We start from the raw sequence: 25870 nt of genomic DNA on the forward strand, positions 1-25870 counted from the left end.
ACCTTGAAGCATTAGGTAAGGCAGCGAATGGCTAGGCTGGGTTGTGCTGGTGATCTATAAGAGCTGTCAAGTGCTGCTTTTGTTCATTTTTAGATTATTTATTATCCAAGACTAAAGGTTATTCACTTTTTTAGCCTTTTAATTCGTTGTAAAAATGCTTCTTTCTGTAACAGACTTATAGAAATGTAAACCTGTACTAGTGAATAGCATTTCCTGTTCTCATAGTGCCTCATAAATAATACTTTCTAAAGAAGCATGTCAATGGCAAATGTTTTGGCTCTAGTATGGTCTAGTGCAGTAAACATTTTTACAAAATGTTACCAAAACGAGTAAGTCCACTGCAAAGTCCTTATTCTAGCTTACTGCTGACCAAGACTCAAAATGAAAGATGCTGAAAGTCGCAACAGACCCTTAGTATGGTGTTTAGAACAAAAGGCTTGGATAATTTTCAATGAACTTGGGGATCTGAGATCATTCACTGAATGCAACATTATTTGTTTGGAATTCTGTGTTCAATACGCAGCATGTTTCAGATCACTAATCCAAAGCACCTAGATAAGTGCTTGGCTTTAGCCGGGACAAATGTGCTTTGTAATTTCAAGGAAAAGTCAGTTAAGAGTTATAAAAAGTGTCATATATCAATGAACGTAACAGTAAATTACAAGTAGTCATTTGAAATTGCAACTAGGTATCAACACCACATGGCTATTTAAAACATGCTGCTTACCATGAGAAAACCCGTAAAGTTATAATACTGCTGCTAAATTGAAATTTCGTGCTGTCCTGTATGCCTGGGAAATAACTGATCGGTCATGATCACGTTCTGCAGCAATGAGTTCATAATGGGCCAATGAATGCAACTTTTTGTACAGTGTTGAAAACATGGTGTCTATTTCCAATTTTGAGAATTGAGAAAGCCGAGGCCCTAGGGGAATTACACAGTGTAATCAAGCAGGTAAGTGGGAATTAAACTTTGGACCGCATTTCCACTACTGTTTGGCTTAGTAATAGCCCACATATATTTCCTAAAATGTTCAGTTTGCAAGTGGTAGACTTATTTGTCTAACATGCAGATTTTTTTTTATTTTATTTTTAACAGGTGGAACAACTGAAACAGAAAGCAGATAAACGTGTGAGAAGTGTAAGTACTACTTTGTAGGTGGCTGTTTTAAAAATAGAACTGCCTTAGTCGTAAATACCTGGCAAACGTCTCTCACAAATCAGTCAGAGGGGGTTAGCACTAGATCTGTTTTATGTGATTTTCTGTAAGCATCAAGAATCCTCTGTGGGCGGAACCTACCCACTAGAATGTTATGCAAGATTTATGGAGATTTTCCAAGAGGTACTTCAAGAAAAGGAAGTGGACAGGAATACTTGTAGTCACTATAAGAGCTAAAACCACCAGAAGCCATAAAGCTATACATGTGCTCTCATCATTGCAGACTAGAACTTCCACGATGCCTTGTAAACCTGACAATCGCTGCATGATAGAAAGTGTCCAGCTTAGAGGCCATCCTCTGTTTCAAATCTTGCTCTTAAGGCCATGAAAGCAACAACCCCTGGAGCCATTTTCTACAGAAACCCACTGCTTACATGTACCTGACAGTTGACAAATTCCCTCTGGGGAAAATCCCTGCACTAAGAGACCACTACAAGTCCAAGGGAGTGGCTTCATAATGAATAATCCATCGTCCTTCTGTCCACCACCCACAAAGCATTTTATTCCAAGTGATTGTATTATAGGGAGTTTGCCAGTGCCGGGTAGGTTAGTACACCATCCAGACAAACCTTTCCACCACTGTACTGGTAAAACAGAGGCTTGGCACTTCCACCATATACAAACAAGAGCGGACACTACTTCATTAGTAAACCTAACTTCCCCAATAGGTCGTATTGATCCTGCCAGTGGTGCTGTGTTACAGTTCTAGTGCGCCTGGGTGCATTTTTATCCAAGTTGTTACGGTTTTTGATCAGCCAATTTTCTTTATAGCTTTGCATCCAGTTGTGAAATTTGCAGGATGGAATCCTAAAGCCATGTTGTCATGACTTGCTTTTGCTCATGCTATTTTTCAAAGCGTCAGTTGCTGATAGGATGTCGATGCAGGGCTGCCTACTGTAACGCTCGAAGGGATCCGGATGGCTCAATTGTTTAGCGACAGACACCGGCTCCTTCATTTCTAGGTCCATGTTTTCAAGTCCACTTAAGTCACTAGTGATTTTTTTTTTTGTAAAAACTTTTTTATTGTTTTCAAAACAGTTACAACAGAAGACACTGATTCAAGTCACTGGTGATTTTAATGTATTCACATTTGGACATTTGTTTGGGAGACTGTGCATGACGATTTGCAAGTTTTGCTCCAACTGGGAGTCTGTATACTTTGCACAAAAGCACTGCAAGTGGCATGAATATTCATCTGTGTTGGCAGTGTCAAAAGAGAGAGCAAGGACAGAATGAGCAAAGTGCGTGTTTGAAGACTTTTGCGGGCATTGCGGCCAGCATTGTTCCACTGCTTTCCGAAAGGGGCATTTCATGGGCACAGTATCCTCAACAAAACTCACAAGTGTCTAGAGGTGATTTCGATATGGACACACAAATCCTCAGCAGTCTTCTTTACGTGCAGCCAAAACAAATGTGCTGCTTTTGTTGTGCAATGTGGTGATGCAAACCAAGAGCTTTGCTGTTTTGTTTAGCACACTGTGCAAGTAATATTGAATCCATTTCCCAACCATCCTCTTTTTCTTCCTCTTCTAAAAATTCCACTCCCCGTTTCAGTCGTCCATGTTTCTTCTCCTACATTACCCCCACCTCCATTAGATGCTCCACTTCCATACACAGTTACAAGAACACTTCTGTGGACCGAACACCCATTGTCACAAATGCATTTCTATATTATCGAACCTCTGTCTCCTCACCTCTGCGATTTCAAATCAGACTTTTTATCCAAGCAGTTTGGGAACCTACATTATTAGGACTTTTTTTACTGCAGTGCCTCCGCTATCAAGAGAAGATGCATGGATCATGTTCCTTTTTCAATTTCTCACCTTGGATGTTTGAATGTAGGTGCGGTACCGAGCCACAGAACACTACAGTGGAGCGTGCTGCCCGGTGACCAAAGGCATCAAGACGTTTTTCACCACGCCTTGCACAGAGGAGCCCCGGATAGATCTAAAGAAGGGCGAGCTCATTCTCGCTACCAGAGGGTTGAAGTGCGTGAGCATTTAGACATTACTAGAAATACGTTCTGGGATTACATTGGAAGCATCTGATCTAACAAACCTCTGTGTATTATTTCAGGCACTGGATGTACGGTGACCGGATCTTTGAAGATGGCACACCAAAAGGTAAAGAAAACATTAAAGGTATACGGTTTTCAGTTAATGTACTTATCAACAAAGTCTTCATGAATATCTCCTCCACTTCTGGTTAATGTCCTTTGTAAGAAGCAATTTCCTTCACGGCTGACTGCCAGCACAAGCAGCATTCTCCTTTAGTTTGTTGCAGGCGATGTTTTTTTTCAAAATAAACCTTGCATCATGTCTACTTCTTTTCTCCCTTCCTTGCTTCAGTTTCACAACCTCACTGCCAGCTAAATGGATCTTATTGCCGCCGCCACCACCTCCTACTAACTTAACAACTCCCTTTGTAGTGATTATGTCCAAATTTACAGTAGAGCCTTTTTAGCTGCTAAATTTAATAGCCTCTTTTATTCGTAAATAAAGTGTGAGTTTTTAAAAAAACGGATAAAAAAACTACTGTTACACTTTGGCTTAAATAGGTGGGGGGTTTTCTCGAAAATGTGTAAGTTCAGGTGTAGTTTCAAGGGTGTTCGCTTTAGCATTTTCTCCTATGAGCTGCGGTGCGGTGGTATCGACTTAAATAGTCTGCAGTCTAGATTGGTCTGTGGAAAATGTATGCTTATTAGTTTCCTGCAGATTTTATTTACAAATAATCCTCAAAGGTTTTTAAAATCTACCCACATTTTCTATGTCTGGCTCACTTTCTAGGCAGAGAGAACGTGTTTACAAACATCAGAAAGGACAGAGGATTAACTGGTATCATGCAGGAGGAATCTAATTGGTAGCTATCAAAATAGTGCCATCTGTTCACGGCTTTATATTTAAGGTCGTAAGCACTCCGAATCAGAGGTTGTGACCGCAAAAAAGGCTTTTCATATGTACCAACGGGTGCAATGTATCAGTGGTTTGTGACTGCAATTCCAGTTGCAAGCAAATAAAGTTATCCGCGTCCAAATTGAGATGGTGACTGAATAGCAAAGTGCAAAGTATCCTCTTGGCACCCTTTTACCTTGGTGAATTTCTATAAATATTTCTTTGGAGTGGTCAGTGGTTCAAAGCACAACTGTCTAAAAAAAAATATTCATTTAAAGTCAGTCATAGACCATGTGATCTGCTGACCTTTGCATATCACCATCCCTATGAGTTGCCGTCTGCCACCCACCTCATGAATATTACTGAGATAAGCCAGCCTGCGACCCACTCCCATTCAAAACTGTGCAAACTTACAAATAATTACATAAGCTGGTTTGCAGATTGCAATACTGATTGCAAAAAGACTAGTTGCAAATTGCAACTGTTTTTTTTATTTTTTTTATTTTATTTTAATTTTTTTTATAACTGGCCCATGGAGTGCCAACAACCCAGTCACTGGTAAAGATTTGAATTACTTTTAGTGCTGGTCAGCTGAGTTGCAGGCTTGTCTTAGCAGTAGTCACCTGCATTGTTTTCCTCGGTGGTAGGTGGCCTAACCGGCCACCGTGTGATCATTAACTTCAATTCTCTTTTGCTGGTATTCTATCTTTACACATATGCGAACAGTGGTAAGGGAAGGAGTAGGACTCCCATCTGAGGGCCCCACTCGCGGGTGAAGATGCTCTCTCCCTGTCCTCTTGGTGCACCTTTGCTCTGTGATAATGCCAAAATATTCTTCCTCCTATATGTGTGCCTTTTTTGTGAACTACTTTTCCTTAAATGTATGAGTAGGCCATAAAACGGTCCTGGAGAAGAAATGTTTTAAAAATGTTTTTTAAAAGCCAAGCAAGTGGTTCATCAGCTCAGAAAGCTAGATCGCCTTTTGCAAACCCTGGAAGCTTGGGTTTGGAAATCCTGATTAAAATGTCACCGTGACAATATCCATTTGACTCATTTAATTACTTCTGATAGTAGCAACACCTGAAGAAAACATCCTTTCCTGAATTGCTTGGTTTTTCAAAGCAGACTATTTTCTGTGTAGTGCAACGCAATTCAATTGTCTGCAAGCCCCATAGAGGACCAGTGTAAGACGACAATAGATAGGCTTGTTTTTATTTATTTTAAGCAGTTGATAAAGCACCGATCTCGCTTCAGAGAGCAGCAAGCCTTTACGGAGCATTTTGATGTTACAGAATCTTTGAGTGTGTATGCTTCCCACTCTAAACAAATTCTTAATCAGGGTTTCATGAGGAGGTGGCAGTAGAAGATGTAATTGGAACAACTCTAGACATCATATGGAACAGTTGAATTGTATGCACTTGCTGTACACTAAACATGCTTATATTACATAGCCATTCGGACTAGAGATTCCAAGTGTCTTGTATTTATTTGTTCAAGTGCCAAAGCTGGGATTAGACCCTCGGTCTCCGAATTCAGCATACTGGTCATTAGATCAGTTCTCCTCACCTACAGTACTAGCATTCTTGTTGGCTCAGCAGCAAGATTTGCAAGCCACTGAAACGATGAGTGAAATGCAGGCTTTAGAGAAAGAAGCAACCTCTTATGCAGGGCAAGCAGACTGCTGCCTCCAGTCAATTCAAGGGCTTTTGCTTGTCCTAGACTGGTAAAAACACTCTCGCCAGTGTAGTTTGTCGCGGTATGGGGTTTTGAAGGCTGTCCTTTTCATCACTCTAGACAGTGAAACTCTTGTCTACCTAGATCAGCTGTACCACGGTTAATTTTGAGATTTTCAATAAAGCTGTCTTTTTATACAGTTAATTCTGCTCTATTTTACTTGAAATCTCCCACACACTATATTTCAGCTGTCTAGTAGGGATTTTGTTTTTCTGTTTTAGAGTGGTACTTGTGGGTCCATGATTGTATATTCATCCAAGTTAACATCTCACCATTTGCACTCCTCCATCTTTTTTTTTCCCATTTCATTTTGTGTTGGGAGATCACTTTTTATGCGGTGTTAATATTGCCTTACTTGTTGTGGACGATCTTTACATTTTAAAACAGCTTTGGTCTTATTCAGTCGACTTAACCATTGTAGACTCCGCTTTTAAATATGATCTGATAATAAAAGGGCCACAGTAGAATACTTTAATTTCAAGTAAATGTTCCCTAGTACTTCAGTGTACTTCATTTTGTGTTTTTTGCTAGGTTTTTTCTCACCTCAAGAAAGACCCTCTTATGCGCTTGTTTTAGAAGACCGTGACCCTTTTCGGTGTGGTTTTTTTATTTGCATGATAACATTGAAATCCGGATTAGTTCCTTTTGCATTCTCTTGTTGCAGCACAATCCCAAGTGTTTCTGCAGCGTTTGGTGGACCTTGGTATGGATAGTTAATTCAAGCCTTATGGAGCGCAGGGAGGCTCAATACTTACTAGATGGTTGCACTGAAAGTCTTGGTTAGATGCTTGATCATGTTTTAGAAGAGTGTGTAACCTAGAGTCTTCTCCGAATAGGAACCTGGCTGAGAGCCCCTCCAATGGTGCTTCCGGGGCTTTGTGCTCCCCTGTCATGGGATCCCTGTCATACTCTGCTACTGAAGTATGTTGGAAGCGAGGTGTGACAGCTTTACCGAACATCGGACTGTAAAGGTGCTATAAAATTTAGAATTGCACATATCCAGTCACAGAACAGTTTACCAAGTGCTGTAGTATTAGGCAAGTTCCAACAAAAGCACATGCTGTGGGTTAGGAGCACGGACACGTCAAACGTATGGATTTGTTTTGTTGATTTATATTCTTACAGCCTCTATCTGTTTGTGGGAGGAATTGTTTTTTAATGAAATGAGACCAAAAGGTGTAAAATTAACCTCTTCAAATCATTACCAAATTGAAGTACTAAAAATGATGCAGTACTACCGAACTCCGCTAGGTGGCAAGCAAGCCACGTAAATGAAGACACTATTTTTAACACAATGCATCTTGAAAGAAAAAATATTTGAACAAAAACATTTAACAAACATTTAATATATGGAGGCAGTAAAACAATTTTATATTAAAGTGAAAAGATAAGATGGCTCAACTGAAGCAAATGCGAATACAAACAAAAATAGTGAGTAATAATATAACAAAGAAATGAAGTTCATGAAGTCTTGTTTCCTCTGGTGTCATATGCTAGCAATTTCCATTAGCGAAAGCCTTCTATCTTGGAGTTCTTATCCTTCATGAGTATTGGAGACGAGGAATCGGTGGAATCTCCCTCTGCGCCCATGACTCTTCCCTCAGTGTTTGTCTTTAGGAGTGTTCCTACCTCTCTTGTATAAATGGCTTACAGTTTCCATCTCAGCAAGGTTGATACTAATCCATTCCTGATCCGTCCTTCACAAGCCTCTGTTTGGAAAATAGCATTTCCCAATGGGATGTCTGGAGGCTGTCCATTTTTATATAGAAAGTGTATCACCACGTCCGTCCGCAGCCCATACTTGGATGTGTTTTGTTATATTAACCTTCAGGATAGATTTGATTCTTTGTATATTTCAAAGCAAACTCTTAACGCGGTCGTCAAGTCTTTTTTTGATTTTTTTTTAATAATATGGTCAAGAGCAACACCGTGTGATCCTATGTTCCATTCTCTCTCGGCTTCAGCATTTGGGATCTGGATGGGCCATGAAGAAGGCTGGGTAGGCCATAAAGATCAGTGGGGCTGTCCAGAGGCTCCCAGGTGTCTGACAGCTGGGTCTGTGCATGCTGGGTGGTCTTGTACGGGTGTGAGCTGCATACATAACTACTGCCGGGTTCTGACTTCTAGTTTTACCTGTGCATCTCTAGAGGTTTAAACCTATAGGTTTGATCTCTTCTGCTCTCTCCACCTCACACTGCTTTCTCTGTGTCACCCTCCTCTCTTCCGACTTTTGCCTCCTTTCTCTCCACTTCACCTTGCTTTCCCGCCCACTTCACCTTCTACTTCCTCCCCCTCACTCTCTTCTTCCACCTTAGCCACCTTTTTCCATATGTCTCTTCACTTTCTCCACTTCACTTTTATATTGCTCTTCCCTCGGCCTCCTCTCTTTCACATGATCCTACTTTCTCTCTCTCTCCTGAGCAAGCAGACCTCAGTGTGCATCAACTTACCCGCACAACACTTCACCCTTCTATTTCCACCTCACTCTTCTCTCTCCAGCTCAGTCCTCTCTCTTCCTCGCCCTTTTCTCTGTTCCTCACCCTCCACTCACTCTTTCTCACTCTCCTCTGTCTTTACGACCTGTCTTTCTTTTCTCACCATCCTCCTTTTGTTCTATCTCTCTATCAATTTTTTTTTTACCAGTTTAGGAGCCGGAGAGCAGCACCACTATAATCGGGGCCTCTTATTATTCAACAGGGGAGGATCAAATTATGCAGCGGCATTGACACGATTTTGCAGTGTAATACAGAATTGTAATAAAATATTATTTTTCATTTTTTGCACATGTTAAGAGTGTGGCAAAAGGTTTCACTTCATTAGTGACGAGTAAACCTTTGCGAAGGGCCACCCACTGAACAGCAACACATCACTGCATTTTGAATAACATTTGATCCTTTTATGATGGTTTTTTAATTAAAATCTTCAGACTATGCTGCAAATTATGGATTATGTGGCAAATATGTAAATTACATAATTTCACGTAAAACGTTGCATCATCGCATTATTTCAGTGGCCATGGCTCTAATGCGTTACCTTTGTTACCGTGCAAAAATGTAAAAATAATGAAGCAATATCACCAAATGTGCCCCATTACACTGTGTAATTTGTCTTTTCTTGCCACATATTTTAGTCAACCCTGCTGCATAACCTGGGTGTCCGCGGCCGCATAATTCCAGTCATCTCGGGCATAAGTAAGGAATAACATCCAAGCAGAAAGAAAATGAAACAAAACACTTCTAAGATGTATATCCTGATTGTAGGAGCATTTCACTTTTCCTGCTATGGCAATATCTTTCATAGTCTTTCTGACAAATATGTTTTAATCTCTTAATTACTGTGTTACCAGAGTTTATGGCATCACTATAGTGGGGGGTGTCTCCAGTACCCTTTCGTTTACACATTCACAGTAATGGCAAGGCAACCATCCCCTAAGACATCACCCCTGCCTCCAAGCACTTAAAAGAGCTCAAGGCATTGGCGCTATACATGAAAGTTGCACAATTAGGCTTTAATAGCGAGGCTGCGGGTATATATGATTGTTACATCAAGAAAATGGAGAAAAATAGTTTTCTGCTTGTGAATGGACCTTGGTGGGCCACAACGCTATCTTGGGAGGGCCTGGCCCACCCTTTAGAACCGGTTCTATAATGTAGGTTAGGACACACAATGGGCCTGGAGTTTTCAGGGTAGCTCATGTAATCTCTGTAGAACTTAGAGCTTGTCGAGCAGAGGCTCCATTGTAGACTTTGATATTTGGGAGCGTTGATATTTGTACTAAGATTCACATCATTACTTAACACTTGCAGTAAAGCAACTAGAAGAATACCGTTGTGGGAGCTGTAGTCAAAGACTCCCTTGCCGTTGGCTATTCCTACAGCAAGCTGAAGCGACTTATCAAAACCGGTGGAAGAACCATTGCACAGTGTTAGCAGGCATAGCTAGAAATGTTGGGGTAGTCATGCCAGTGTGCTCATGCGCAACATGTCCTGAAGGTCTTTATTTGTACAGCATCACTATCACCTACTGTAGTTTTTTGTACTGTGATAGGTCATTGGGTTTTCTCACCTACTTTAAAACTTTGTGTGATCTGTCGATTAAAGATTAAAATCCTGGTATTTCAATATATTTTCTCATTCAAATGATGAATCAAATAGTTACAAAAGAGACTTATATGTGAAGTCAGTGAAGTGTGGTGTTGCACCACTACCGACATAACAGTGTAATGGTGTAGGTTTCATTTAACGATCTGATACTAGCCTACTTCCAACTTGTGTTGTTCTCCGCTTGTGATCTTTCCCAAGTCAGTAGTTGCTCATTTGCACCATTACGGAGTGTGTTGTCAGCTCAATTTATACAGCAAAGCACTTCCTTTGTCATGACAATAATAGCATTTTGTACAGATGCCAGTGAAAAAGGTCTGAAAGATGCTTAGTGCCTAAGTGCAAGATTCATTTCCGTAAAGTGTAGAATAGCAGGATTACCTTCCATTTATAATAATAAAAAGTGTGATTGCTACCAGTGTTTCCTCCTTTAGGAATGGAGTTTAATTGTAGTTCTACTAGTGTGCATGTGCCAGAAAACTACAGAACGTTCAAAATGCCATAGCCAAACTGGTCGTCAACATCCCCCCCACTGCATCCACATCATTAAACACCTTTGAGACTCCACTGGCTCCCAGTCAACAAAGATAATCACCTTCAAGCACCTCACACATGCCTACAAAGCTCTCCACAATGCAGGACCAGTACCTGAACCACTTCCTCTCATTCCACTTACCCGCCAGACACCTACGCTCGGCCCATCTGTCCCTGGCCACCGTCCCACAGATCCACAAGACCAAACCCGTAGGAAAATCCTTCTCTCACCTAGCCACCAAGACCTGGAACACCCTGCCTCTCCTTCTCAGGCAAGCCCCATTTCTGACCCAATACACGAAGGATCTTAGGACCTGGCTCTTCGATTGATACCATGCTTCCAGACTGATCGGAGCCCCCTTTCTCCCCTCAGCACCTTGACACCCTTACGAGTGAGTAGCCTCTCTATATAAACCCCTGATTGATTAATGTCTTGCGAGTTATAAATGATGGAACACTTTTCGCTCCTGATAGACTCTGTAGAACTGTGATGTAAGTGTTAGAGCAGAATGCAATGAAGAATGGTTTAAAGTGTGGAGTTTGCAGTTAGACACAGATCAATAGGGAAGTGTAATGCTGAGCTCCGTGTGTGGCATACTCATTGTTGGGTACCCAGACTGGGGAGGAGGCGACACCAGGGATCTATTTCTCCAGCACTAGATCTTTCATAGATTCACATGCTTACGTTATTCCCTATCGTCTGGGTGGGAGTCCTGAGTTCTTTTAAAATAACAATAAACATTGTTAAAATAATGTGGTTTGTTTATTAGTGCATTCACCCTTGTACTCAAGTGACTCTGTAGTGTCTTTCCCTGACCTTCTGTGCTCCTCTGTATTTCTTTGTTCCAGGTCCAGAGGACATCTGAATCTGCATCATACTTGATGCACCCACTTGTTCAACCTGTCGTAGCTGCATAGTGCTGGTTGCATTTTATTTTTAGCATCGTACTGCCTTGTACTGTTGTACATCTGCTGAAACTATGTTGAGGATGAAGCATTGCTATGATACTGCGTTCCTCTATTATACTTTGTTTTGATTTGTGATAACTTTCATTAAAAAGATTTCCAGTAAAAGCACACAAGTTTTACCCTGGGAGGTGAATGCACCGAGCAGTCTCTTGGCAGCACCCTTTCCAGTGGCACCCCTGAAAAAAAGTCCCCAAAGCTCTGAATTTCTAAGTACAAAAATGAAAAGGATAAAGCAGTGAGTAAACTTCTGATCAGGGAGGACGATGGGTTGTATGTGAATACATGAAAGCTAACAAGTTTTTCCCACTCAGTGCTCCCCGTAGAGTGCAAAGTTCCTCTCTCGTGGTACGGTAACATTAAGTTGGCGAGGACGAGTGAGGAAAATTCAATGCTAGACTACCTCCCCAGCGATATTTCTCAACGGGGGCGGTCGCAGCAGGTCGCTACCACTCGTGTTGAGAAAACTAATGCTCACTTTGAGGAAGCTGCGCCCTCTTTTGCTGCGCGTGGTACTGTTCATGCTGACTGACAGACATCTGAAGCCAAAAATCAGCACGAACAGCGCGACTTACCTTACTCCGATGCTTGTAGAACTCTGCCGAGCGCGGCAGAGTTTTCTCCACGAACACCGCCCAGGCCTGGTAAATAACTGGTTTCTTTTATACTGCAGGAGTTTAACTGCCTCCCATGAAAGACAGACAGATTCATTTTGTAATCTCAAGTTGATTTTTAGTTTTTTTTTTTTTTTTTTTTTAATGATTTCAGACTTGGATTGAGAGGGCGCAAGGCAGCAGAATTGGTAGCTTTCACAATTTTAGTTAATTGGCAGTGATTTCTGTTTCATGTACCGTGGGAATTCCAATTTGCTCCTAATTAGCCCTTTATTCACTGCAGTTCCACAGGGTCTCAACAGCTCCTTTCATTGAGTGGGATGTATACACCTGCCTTGCATTTTCATTTGGAATATGCTACAAAATGTACTGCACCCAGACTCAGGCAAAATTGGCAGACCAGTGTGAGTCGAGATTAAAAAGACAATCTTTTTGCATGACCAGTTTGTCTAGTCTGTCTGCTTACATAAGCCAGACTCCTTTTGCAGCACATTCACTTCTGCCAGTGGCAGCTCCTCCGTTATAGCGGAGGAGCGTTGCCGCACTGCTAACAGCCAGCAGAGGCAAACATGAAAAATGAAATGATAATAAAACCATATTATTTTTCACAGAGCCAGCCGAGTCTTAGGGCAGGGCCATCACGAATAGAAGCAGCAGCAGTGAGAAGGAGTGATAGGCACTATAAGTGTGCTTGTCGGTTTGGCCAGCTGTCTTAGCACAGCCAAACCGACATTCACACTTAAATCTCTCCACCCGAGCTGTGCTGCACAGTTGGGTGGAGAACTGACACAGGCTCCCAGGCCCTGTCTGAGCGCCAAACCAGGCCGCTCAGACCAATACCAGTGCTTCTCTAATGCTGGTTAATTGTATTCTCAGCATGAGAGCAGCGTCTGTACTGGCATCTGGGAACCTGTGCAGTGTGTACCAGTTTGTGGGCGTCCGGGAGGCAATGATCGAGAGAGGAGTAGAGGAGCAAGGCAGTGTCCGGCAGCAGCAGGTAAGTAGTCTTTTATTAGATTTTTTACATTTGTTTGTCTTTTTATTTTAATGTATTTCCCCGCGCTGCCCACTACTTGGGATTGAGAGCAGCCACCACTGACTTCTGCTGGTTTACAACTAGCTAAATGCTATACATGTTACTTGTAACTTGAGTGACTGTGAACAAAACAGTTCCTTTTTTCTTATTGAGAAGAAGGTTGGAGCACTAACTCAGCTATATGGCTAAGTCGACCTGAATCCTTTAGAAATTACCATAAACATTTTCAAGCAAAAGAAATTGTTTTAATTCAAAGCGTGATTTGGGCACACCATAAACATTTGTCCACACCATATTTGAGTGTGTGAAATTTGTTTTGTTTATGAAGCGTTAAACAGGTAACTGAAAATGAGTTCATAGACCCTGCTGGAGCCAAGTTTATTTACACCGCCTTATGTTTTCCTCCATAAGGCATCTTGTTCAAGTTGTGATTAAACAAAGAGGACTAGCTTAAGTTGACCAGAGTGTTACAGTACTCAAATTCAGTTCTGTCACGGGCACCTTGTTGGTGTATTCATGAAGCCCTCACCCACCAACCTAGTTGGTGGCATGCTTCATCATCGGGCCCACCCAGTGACACCTAGTATGTCCCGGGTGTGCTACGACTCCTGATTACAGCGGAGCTGGTATATTGCTGAGAGTGCAGTGAGGTTGGGTGAGTTGTGGTTTAAAACGGTTTGGTGGTGGTCCCAGTACCCGAGGGTAAATTAAATTTTAATAACTGGGCCGTCACCAGCGGTTAAAAGTAAGGCTACAGGACGCGTGAGGGTGGCGAGTGCTTCATGAATACACCAACAAGGTGCCCGTGACAGAACTAAATTTGAGTACTGTAACACTCTGGTCAACTTAAGCTAGTCCTCTTTGTTTAATCACATATAAACCCTTGGGGACTCGGACTAGCTAACTAGTCCTCTCTCTCCCTCTTGTTACACGCATCTTGTTCAAGTTGCCATGTAATGTTACCGCATATAACTCCAGCACCTACAGACTGGTTTTACAAATGCTCAACTTAGATTGTCATATGGCGGTGGACCTATATCACCATACAGACTGGGTTTTCCTCTAGTCCTGCTCGGAATTGATCACTCTCATTACGCCATTCTCTCAGTCACATCTGGTTATTTTCGAATGCTGCTGCAGGCAAACAAGGGAGCGGTCATGCTGCTCTTCATTGATGCAGTGCACCAGGTTCACGAGAGAAGGCAAGGAGGGCACGCTCCACCACTTGAGTTGGCTTCTGCAATGTTCTACCTGCTTACTGTATCGAAGGGCAGCTGTCACGCTTGGAATCTTCAGCGCAGCTCAGCTGGTCCACAAGCGAATGCAGGGATACCTATTCCAGCTCTGCGGCGTAACTAAACATTAGTGGGGCCCTCTACAAGGTGTGGGAAAGGGGCCCTCTCAACAGCCACGTTCAGTCTTCATCCCATGCTTCTCGCCTTCACAAGGAATCACAGAGCCACACAGGTCAGGTAAACTCACTGCTTGGGAACCACACTTCTGAAACAGAATCTATAGGCTCTGACCTTAAAGCAGTGCTATCCTGACGTTACAAAGACCTTCATGTTCTGTATTTAGGCTACTGAACTATCTCTCGGGTGCAACGCAATGTTCTGATTTAGACCTCGCAGGCAAAAATTGTTTAGTCCATAGCCAGGCTTTCCTATGAATGATGTGGGCAATTTTAGATCAGGGTCATATGTGCCAACATTGGCTTGGTCCTGTCTCCTCATATGGTCTTCCTATATATCACTCCTGTAGCCAACAAAAGTGAAATGCATGCAAAACTCGATCATTCTGCCCCATTGAGATCACATCACAAGAACCTGCTCAGAGCTATTAGAACATATGAATTTGTGATCATGTGTACGAGTGGGTCCTATCCCAAAATCTGCCATCCTCTCCATCATTTGACAGAGAGCGGCTTTGACGGTGTACCAAGTGAACCAGTGTAACGGTAAAAGAGAAAGGATGGTATTATTGCAGGACTTTTTTTTGATTTTCGGAGGGCTATTAGTTCAAAAGCACCCTTCAGTGATCTCAGTATGTCTATCCTTTTTTTTTTTTTAACTTTATTTACCATTTTCATATAAATCACGACAATACATCGCATGTCCTCAAGGCAGCAATGCAGTAAATGCGAAACATTTTTTTTATTCTTTGTTGTGAAGTTACAATCAAACACATTAAATCAGTGCCAGCAGGTACTTAGATTACCTAGGTCCTACCTGACCATCTCGCTCATGATGGTCCCCGTACATTTAAAAAAATACCTTCTTACAATGCAATTTGCAAGACTGGAGTCGGGGGAAGAGTCAACCCACTCCGGTGGGATCTATCCCATTAGGTGGCTGCGATGGTGTGGCCTCGCCAACCTCCAACAGATAGTTCTTTAGAGGACCCCATATGTCCTTGGGTCTGGATGTCACAGGCAAAGTAGATGCAAATAGGTCACAATTTGGGTTACAATAAATAAGACTGTTTAGCCAGGCCTTTGTATTGGGGATAACCTTATTACCCCAGTTAAGGGCTATTTCACGTTTGGCGAGCATCAAAGCAATCGAGGTGAATCTGCGCTGCTGCTTTGGGATATTTCAGACCTATCCTAACAAGGCCACCTCTGGTGTAGGGTAAAGATCAAGGTGAGTCATACATGATAGGATGCTGTAAACAGCTCTCCAATACCCTCCAATTTTGACACAGTTCCAGGTCATGTGAATAAAGTCTGCGTGGTGCGTACCACATTTGGGGCATGTATGTGGGCGAGAGGGGTCTATTAAGTGAAGTTTAGCGGGAGACATGTACCCCCTCCATAGGAATTTTAAATGGATCAACTTGTGGCGACTATTCAGGGAAACTTCCTTGGTCTGGGGGCAAAAGAAAGACAAATGGGTGTCTTCTATGGGGTGTCCTAGGTCTTGCTCCCACAGCTCACGGACTTTGGGATCTCTAGCGGGGATTAATGTCATACAGGCTTTGTATAGTTTTGAAATTAGATGGTGCCCCCTTATGTTGGTGATCAGCATTGTAAATGGTACAAAAGATTCTGGCTCCTGGGGGAACTCTGTTATCTGCACTCTCAGCGCGCTACGCAGTCTGAGAATGAAGAGGTCCATCAGTATTTCCATGTTCAGATGCCAAATGCTGAGAGGCATTTGCCATGACGGCGAAATGTGTGAATGGCCAAGATTCAGAATTTGAGTCTAGGTCTATATTTGATTTATACTTTAGAAAATCTACAGGTACATGCATCAATGTAGGCTTTTGCGATTCCTTAATTGCGATTATTAAGGAATCGCAATTAAGGAATTGCAAAAGCCTATTCATGTAGGGAATCACTATCAAATTAGCGATTCCCAAACATTCCTTAATTGCGACTCGCAAATTGCAGGTCGCAATTAAGGAATGCCTTCCCATTCATTCTTATGGGCCTACAGGGCCATAGGAATGAATGGGAGATTGCATGCGCAATTTGCTAGTACCAATAAGTACTCGCAAATTGCGCATGCAATTTCAAGGGTGCAAAGGTGTCAAAAGGACACCCTGTTGCACCTCTGAAATTGATCTGTGCACACATATGCCCCAAGGGCATGTGTGTGTGTAACCTACAACTTTGAAAAATTCACTTTAGTTTTTCTTCAAAGTTTTTGCAAATTACCATCAAGTACAAATTGATGGTAATTTGCGCCCCCCTATTAGCAAAATCGCAATTTGCGATTCCATGTATTGCATTTAAGGAATCGCAATTTGCAATTCCTTAAATGCAATCGCAATTTAAGACATCTCAATGATTTGCGATTTCTTAAATTGCGAGAGGCTGACAGGTTGATGCATCGCAGAAGCCCTTTTTGCAGACGCAAACGGCCGATTTTTGCGAATCGCACCGTTTGCGCTTGCAAAAATGGTTGATGCATGTACCTGCTAGAGTCTGATGTTCTTTTCAGGTGAAGACCTATTTGGCTTTAAAGGTGAGCTGCATAATGTTGGCTGAAAATGGTTCATATCACGATTTCACCTCTCACAACTAGTCTATGGTTTCAGTAGAGGTTTCTATTTAGGATCGTCACTAGAGTATGTCACTTTGACCCTGCCAATCCAGGGAGGGATGTTCTGTCCTTAAGGGCGTTAAGGGTGACCCCTGTGGCATGACTGACAGAACTGTACTTTGCTCATGTGAAAATTCTAATATTGATGATTACATACACTTGGAGCCAGTTGAAAACTGGGGAGGATAGTAATTGGTGTGATTTAGGGATCTGCCGATGGACCTCCGATTCTGAGATCCGTTTTAATCAGTTTCCAGTGATAGATGTCATCAGTAGCTGAACACAGCAGTGCAAAGCCTTTTCACATGATCTAATCATGTACCCGAATGTTTTATAGTATACAGTAGAGCATTGGTATGTAAATCATGAGGATTGAGAAAACAAACCTCAGGGGTTGAAAATGACATACTGGTGGTTGATTGCACCAATTCTCAATTCAGGCCAAAGACCACCTTTGCGGTTGCTGTTTTCAGAGACACTGCAGCAGTAAAAACAGTATTATTAATCTGCCTCATGTTTCATGTATTTATTTTAGTTATTTGGTATTGCGCTGATCTAGCTCCATTTAGCAGTGGATAGCTTTATGCATATACCGATGGCGCAAAAGTCAAATGATGATAATGAACATATGTAAAAAAAAATTTTCAAAATCGACATTTGAAATGTTTGAGCTCACGTGGGATTTTTTTATTTATTTATGAAAGATGCGTACATTGCTTGTCCCCTTTTCTCTGTTTGATAGCTCAGTTATGTGTGACTGATTTTTTTTCTTTGCTCATGCAGTTGGAGACAGAATCAGAGGATGGTTTCCCAGAAGATGTGTTGAAAAATGCTCACAAGACTGTGAATCTGAGCAAACGTGCAAAGAGGAGAAGAAGACAAGATAGCCCTTGCTTGGGTTCTTTTGACAGAACGGACATTACCCCTCCCACAAAAAAAAACTTTTATTGAAGAGATTGTTTAATAGAAATTTTGCGACTCTGCTGTCAGTATGTGTGGATGCCGTTTTCTGCTTTCTGCTTGTGTGGACGGATCCAGTGCCATCTTCGCCAATACTTTTAATTTAAAGTTCATTTTGGAAACAATGGAAAAGTCATTCTACAAATACCATCAAGATACTAATCCTTTTATCAGTATATTACATTTTTTAAATTGTTTATTAATCTTTTGGATGTCAGATTAAAAATGTTTAGTAGTTTTTTTGTTATCTAAAGTATTCAGATTATTACAGTTAAATAGGAAAATTCAATTGTTTTAGGTCTTTGACATCTGCACATGGTGCTTGCTCCTTAATTTAAATCATCATAGGTTTTCATGTTTTGTTTGTTTGGGTTTACTTGAAGATAAAAACTGACCCGCTCCTTCATGTCTCCCAATTAAGAAATGCGGCAGATCTATTTGTAAGTATGAATACAAGCAGAAATGGGATGTTACTTATGACTTTTACACATGTACATTTTGTCAATATATGATAATAAAATCCTTCTATACACATTTCTTTGAAGTTTTTATTGCATATCCAGAAGCTTTCTCATCTAAATATATATTTAATACATTTTCAGGTTTACAGTATCGAATACATTTAGCAAAACTGGAATTTTATCAATCCAAAGTTGTAATACTGTGCCTGAAATGGTTAAATGCTTTTGCCATTTTTCAGGTCGGCTTGGATGGGATTATACCTATCCCAGGCCTACATACTGTGCTATAAAAATGGCAAAAGGTTTTATCCCTCTGTAGCTCAGCGTGGATAACACTGTGCTAATACTATGCTTAAGACTCTGCTAGAAAAACAGACATTTGAGGTGAGCAAATCTAGAGTGTTGCTGGTGTTGTAGGGTGTTCCATATAAAGGAGAACTTGGGAACCACCCAGGGTTCCTTGTTTCCTGGTACAGAGCATCATTAGCCACTCTGTAGTTATAGTTAGGATTGTCAGAGATAAGAATTCCTCAGATTTTTGCTTGCTAATAACTTTGCCTCCGTTTGCTGAATCAAAAAAAAACTTTGCAGACCTATTGCTTTTTCTACATTGGTGGATGATGCAAAGTTTTGTGGTGATTCTTTAAGCGGTGGTTCCAAACTGTTTTTCCACCACCGCATTTTGCGTAGACTTTTTGGACAGATGTAGCGACAAAACGGCCAGATGCATTTCGTTTTTTAAATTGGCAGGAATATATACTATAGTGTAAAAAGGTCCCTTTTTGTTAGTAGATCAAAATTGGGTCAGTAGTTAAAAAGCTTTAAGGCACAAAAACGTAGTGATACATTGGGCCTTGGTATACCAATTTACTTACATGGTGTACCGAGGTACATGGCGATGGCAAACCAGTGTATGATTGGGTAAGGCAAGCCCGTACTAAAGTAAAAGGCAGCCATATTATTTTCACGACACTTAGTCTGCAGGTTTGAAGTGAAAATGTAGTGTACTACTGTTTTAAAAGTGAATAGGAAGGAACGATGCACTTAAGCTAAGTTTGGAAAGGTATTACTTTTTATATTTTTTTACAAAATGATGGAGTACTACAGTACTACTTAGAAATTAAAGCGGTACTTAAAAAAAGAAAAACAAAATTAAATGTTAAAAATTAACAATACCTTGGACTACACTATATTTCCCATTAAAACCTAAAACGCTGGTGCAGTCTAAACAATACAGCGTTCTTTTTATTTTGTAAGAGCGAAATATTGTTTACACAACACTTAGTCTGTGTTTAGGTTTTACGAGGAAGAGTGTAGTACAGTTTATTTTTTACATCTTTAATATTTTTTTTTTTTCTGTATGTAACTTGGTACTTTCCCAGTAGTACGGTGGTACTCCTCAAATTTTCTTTAAAGTAATATAACTACTTTTACCTACCTTTACTCACTTGTATAAACTGACTCATCCCTTCCTATCCACTTATACAACAGTAGTACACTCAAAACGCAGACTGTGGTCTAAGCAATATGGCTGCCTTTTAATTTTGTCAGGTGTTTCATTACCCAATCATATGTTGCTTTGTCATTGCGATGTACTGCGTTCTACCGCAGCACAATATATCACTAATCGTTGTGCCTTATGGGCCTGATTCACAATGGTAAACTTACACTTTTAGATATGTTTACAATTGTTTTCTATTTACAAAGGTATTGTACTGGTAGTACTTTATGACTGTGGAGTCTCCGCAAATAACACTTTTTTTTTTTTGTGCAGAGACGCCGCAGTTGTAAAGATGCGACTCATTTTTAAATAGCAAACAACTGTAAACGTACCCAAAAGTTAAAGTTTGCCTTTATGAATCAGGGTTTATAACTTTAAAACTACTGAGCCAATTTAGTTCTACTTCCAAAAAGGACCCTTTAAATCCAGTAATCTGTATTCATGCAACATGTAATCTAAATCCTTTCAGGCATTTCCCCTCTGTCTATTTAAACACGACTGCACTCCACTGTACGACATGCCACACTACGCCTCTCCACTCTTCGACAGTTCACTCCGCTCTGACACTCCATGGCACTCCACACTATGACTTGCCACTCCACTCTTATTGCATATCACTCCACTCTACCACGCCAGCCCACTTGACTACCTGCCACTCCAGTCTACTACACGCCACTCCAGCCTATAACATGCCACTCCACTCCACCCTTGTTCACTCTATGATTTCACTTCACTCGACACCCTTCCACTCTAAAACACTACCACATGTCACTCTGACTTCCTCTCCCTTCTTCTGTACTACACACCACTCTAAGCCACTTCACTCACAACACACCTCTGAACTCCACTCTACACCATTCTACGCCCCTTCACCCCAAGACATTGTATGACACATCACTCTACAACATGCCTCTACACTTGACACTTCTACACAACACTATACTTCACTTATTGACCCGCCACTCTACACCACTCTACTGTATGACACACTTCTCCACTCTGACACTCCAGTCTACTCAGCTACACTCCACTCTGCGCTAATCTACTCTACGCCAAGACATTCCATGCCACAACACTACGACATGAAAATGTACGCAGCAATGCTCTACGATATGGATCTGTACAATACAGCAATCTTGTACACGACACTGTATGACACTCCACTCTGCCATGATAATCTACGTTACAACACTCCATATTACACCACTTCACACCCCTCCATTGTAAGACACTACAATACGCCACTCCACTCTGGCACACCACTCCACTTTACCAAATTCCACTTTACACTACCCCACTCTATGTAATTCCACTCTGTCACTCCATGCTGCTCCACTCTATGCCACGTTACTCTGATACGACACAGCATTATACAACACTCCATGCCACTCCACTCTACTACGATGTATGGCACTTTACGCTCCTCCACTCTACCACACTCTACTTAATGGTTCTCCACTGTACAACACTGTACTCCTGTCTGTGCCACTGTACAACACTCTACTCTACGACATTCTACTCCACTCGACGACACTGTACACAACTCCCTCTAAGTAACGCCACCCAATTTACTTCACTCTGCTATGACCTACTACTCCACTCTACTCCACTACTCGACTCAAATGCACTCCTCTACAACACTCTGCCATTCTACTCTACCACGCTCTATTCCACTCCTCTCTGTGACCCTTTCCAACACTCTACGACACCCCACTCCACTAAACTCCACTGTAAGTCACGTCACTCAATTTTGTGACATTTACTCTACTTTATGCTATGCCACTCCACTCTATTCCAAACTACGGCACTCTACTCATTGACCTTTACACCACTCTACGCCACTCTAGTCTATGACATTCTACTCCACTCTATACCCCTTAACTCTACACCAGTTCTAGTACATTGTATAACACTAAGACATGCCATTCCAGTCCTCTGTAATACAGGCCACTCCACTGTATGACTCAGCACTACATTCTACAACCCTCTACTCCACTCAATGACACTCCACTCCACCCTAATCAACTCTATGCCACTCCACTTTACTCTATGCAACTTGACGACACTCCACTCTGAGACACCACTGTACTCTACGGCGTCATTCTGTGTCAATCCACATTAGAAGACTGTTCTCCTATGTATGCACCACCTCTGTAAGCTACTACGAGACTGTAAGATACTGCTCTCAGCGATTCTTTACTCTATGCCATTCCACTGTTCTCTATACGTCATGTCACTCTATGGCACTCCACTCTACAACACTACTGTATGCCCTTCCATTCTATGCCACTATACTCTACTTTATGCCACTCGACTCTATGCCATGCCACTCTACAATACTCTTCTCCGCTCAAACTATTCCACTCTGACACATTAAGACATGACATGCCACTTCACTCTGACCCTTTTCTCCTCAATATGCTATGCCACTCGACTCCATGCCACTCAACTAAACAGCTCGTCACTCCACTCTGACACTCTACACCCTTTTACTTTACTGTAATGACATTTTACCCCACTCTGACACTTCACTCTGCGCTGCTCCACTCTACAACACTCTACTACGCTGTATGCCTCTGTACAACACTCTAATCCAGTCTATGCCCCTACACTCCACTCTACTACACTGTCCCACTGTACGACACTCTACTCCACCCTGTTCCGCTATATGACTGTCTACGTTTGCAACTCCCTCTACGCCACGCCATCCCACTTTACTCACTCTACACTGTCATTCAACTCCCCTCTGCTCCATTGCTCAACTCTATGGAACTCTATACCTACTCCACGACACTCTACTCTATGCCACTTCACTCTACAACACTCTACTCCGTGCCGCACCACTGCACTGCTACACATCCCTCCACTCTATGCAACTCCACTATACAACACTCTATGCCACTCTACAACACTCCACTGTACGCCATGCTACTCCACTCTACGACTCGCCACTACACTGTATTCCATTCTAGAAGACTCCACTCCTCTGTATGCCCCTCCAATCCACGCCACTCTAGTCTGCGAAACTCCACTCCACTGTACTCCACAACACACCACTTCACTCTACTCTACACTACTCTAGAAAACTCTACTCAACTGTATGCCTCTCTACTGTATGCCACTCCACTCTACCACATTCCTCTATAGGACACACTACTCTGTACGCCACTACACTCTACAAAACTCCACTTTATGACACTACTTCACTCTACATATACCACTGACACTCTAGTAGACTGTCCTCAATGACACTCCACTGTCAATACTCTACTTTGACACATCCCTCTATGCCACTCCACTGTACCCTACGACACACCACTCCTCTCTATGGCACACACTCTACTCCACTGTATCCCCCATGCAGTCTATACCACTTTACAACATTCTACGCAACACCTTCTATGCCACTCGACCCCAATTTACTCCACTGTAATCCATAACGCACTACTCCACTGGGGTGTGGCACTCCACTTTATCACACTAAACTGTACTAGACTCCACTCCACTCTGACACTTTACTCCCTTCTGTGCTAAGCTACGCCACTCCACGGAACTCCACTGCATTCTACTCCAATGTATGACACTTTACCCCACTCTACGCCACAATATGACACTCCTCTCTGATCTGCGCCACTCTACGACACTACGCCACTCAGTGCAGCTCCATTCTTCGCCACTGTATGACACTCCACTCTGTGCTCCTACATTCCACTGTACAACACTCTATCTTTCTCATTGCACAACACTCTACTCCACTCTATGCCACTATACAACACTCTACGACAATTTATGCAACTCCCGCTATTCCTTTATTTGATAGATGAATTACCCAGTGGCAGTCGTCACTGGGTAGCTACAGTTAGAATCATGTTTCCATAGGAAATGCATTTTTGTGTTGATGATAATAATAACTGCCCTGTTTGACGAATCTCCACGAAACTTTTCAAAAAGTGCTTGTTTTTGACTAGTTTGTGCATGGAAAATTTCCGGGTGATCCATGAAGTGGAAGGCGAGAAAAATAAGGTGTCCCAAAATGTGTTTCCCCTTTTCATTTTTCCAAAGGAACTTTAGACACAACTACAGCCCAAACCACTGAACACATTTACACTAAATTTGGCAGAAAGCTATATCTTGGTCCAGAAAGTGTGCTTTTTGTAATTTGGTGTAAATCCAATTCAGTAGTTTTTGAGCAATTCATGTTCTAAAACTTTGTATATCTAGGTACGTGGCGTATCCGCGCAATGGACAGATCTGCTGAGAAATTAGTGGCTGCCACCACATCAACAAGGAAGTGGTGTCCGCCATCTTCGGACTTGGGACTGAGTCCTGAGTCTTAAAAAATGCAATAAAATAAACATAAGGGGACAGGATTTTTTAAACATTTTTGCCACACATTTAGCAATGGTCTGTGAATCCATGGCAATTTTTTAAAAAAATGAGCGTGGACTCCTTTTTTGTTTTTTAAACCCTGCCGGGGTGGGCCATGGCCCGCAGGGACGACGCAGTAAATGTTATTATGGGGAGGGAGGTGTATTCTCCCCTGGTTGTTTTTGGCACGGGCCCACAGCATTTTGTTGGGGAAAGTGGGCAGGCCCCCCTGCCCCCCTACTTGGTTAATGCTTATTGTACTCCTAGTACGCTGTTTGCCGATTTAGATCTTGCCCGTATAGGGAAGTGATCAGATAATCCTCGGGGTAAGTGCCTCACTTCCTCAACTTGACAGTTGAGATGTAAGTGCGACAAGGAGATCAATCTGTGAAAGGCTCCCATGTGCGCCAGAGCGAAAGGTAAGCTCTCGAGCGACTGGATTCAGCACCCTCTAGATGTCGATCAGTCCCGGAGCACCCATAAACTCAGTCAGTCGTGTCTGCGTTTCGTGAGTCTTCCGCGCTGGCAATCGGTCCATTGTGTCATTCAGTGTCATATTGAAGTCCCCACTTAGGAGGAGGTGACCTACTGGCAACTCCAGTAAGAGTGTGCCCAGATCTGGAGAAGTGGTGCTGTGGAGTGACGGTGGAAATTATAGCAATATTATGTTTATCGTTTCTCCTTCCTATCTTCCTGAGATTGTAGCTTATCTACCCCCATTATCTATCCATGTTCTTTCTACTATTAGCGGGAATTGCTTATTAAGGAGTATTCCTGCGCCCCTGGATACAGAGGTGAACACCAAACGGATGATCATTTTATGCCACTATCGATCTAATGCTTTGCATGTCTTGCCCAATAGATGGGTTTCCTGCAGGAGGACTATGTTTGGGGAGTGCCGCCTTAGGAACTGAAGGACTATACCTAGTTTAATTTTAACCCCCAAGCCATTCACAGTCCACGACACTAGATGAATCTCAGGGATTTGTGTATTGGTCACGGGGTGTAGGGACAGTTATGCTGATTTCCTGTGGAACTGGGGTCTGGGGCACCCCTGCTAACGGTGGGTGGAGTGGCTCCAGGGATGCATATGTCCGCCGCTTCCAGTGTGCGGTGTTCACCATTATTGGTGGTGGTGTAACTGTGTCAGTATCTAGTGATGTGTTGAACAAACAATATGAAAGAAGAAAAGCCCCCTCTAACCCGTTACCCAGAAAACAACCCCCCACCCCGCCTCCCCTAACTTAGCAGAGCGCCTGTCGTTCCTCCTTGGATGGAAGAAATGTATGACGGGTGGCTGTGCACCTCCGAAGTCTCCGCCGTCACCCCATGCAAAGATTTGTATCACCTCAACAATTATAATCATTGATCAGAGCATTGTTTAGGTGGGGCCCCATTGGTCTTCATCGTTATCCATTACCCATTATCAAATCAATGTCA

General features: G+C 42.2%; 1 protein-coding gene across 2 annotated transcripts in view; it reads left to right on the forward strand.

The window, feature by feature from the left end:
* The window catches only part of ZDHHC6 (zDHHC palmitoyltransferase 6), a 75300-nt gene extending 56666 nt beyond the window's left edge, over positions 1-18634 (forward strand). The window contains exons 8-11 of one of the 2 annotated variants that reach the window (XM_085603409.1): positions 1100-1141; positions 3062-3207; positions 3296-3342; positions 17924-18634. In XM_085603409.1, the coding sequence (XP_085459535.1) occupies positions 1100-1141; positions 3062-3207; positions 3296-3342; positions 17924-18027 (339 nt within the window). In that variant the 3' untranslated portion in view covers positions 18028-18634. Of the gene's footprint in view, positions 1-1099; positions 1142-3061; positions 3208-3295; positions 3361-17923 lie in introns of both variants that reach the window. The other variant, XM_085603408.1, reaches the window with a different exon arrangement.
* Positions 18635-25870: the final 7236 nt, after the last annotated feature.

Source organism: Triturus cristatus, chromosome 1_2 (genome assembly GCF_964204655.1).
Source record: "Triturus cristatus chromosome 1_2, aTriCri1.1, whole genome shotgun sequence".
In the NCBI taxonomy this organism is placed as follows: domain Eukaryota; kingdom Metazoa; phylum Chordata; class Amphibia; order Caudata; family Salamandridae; genus Triturus; species Triturus cristatus.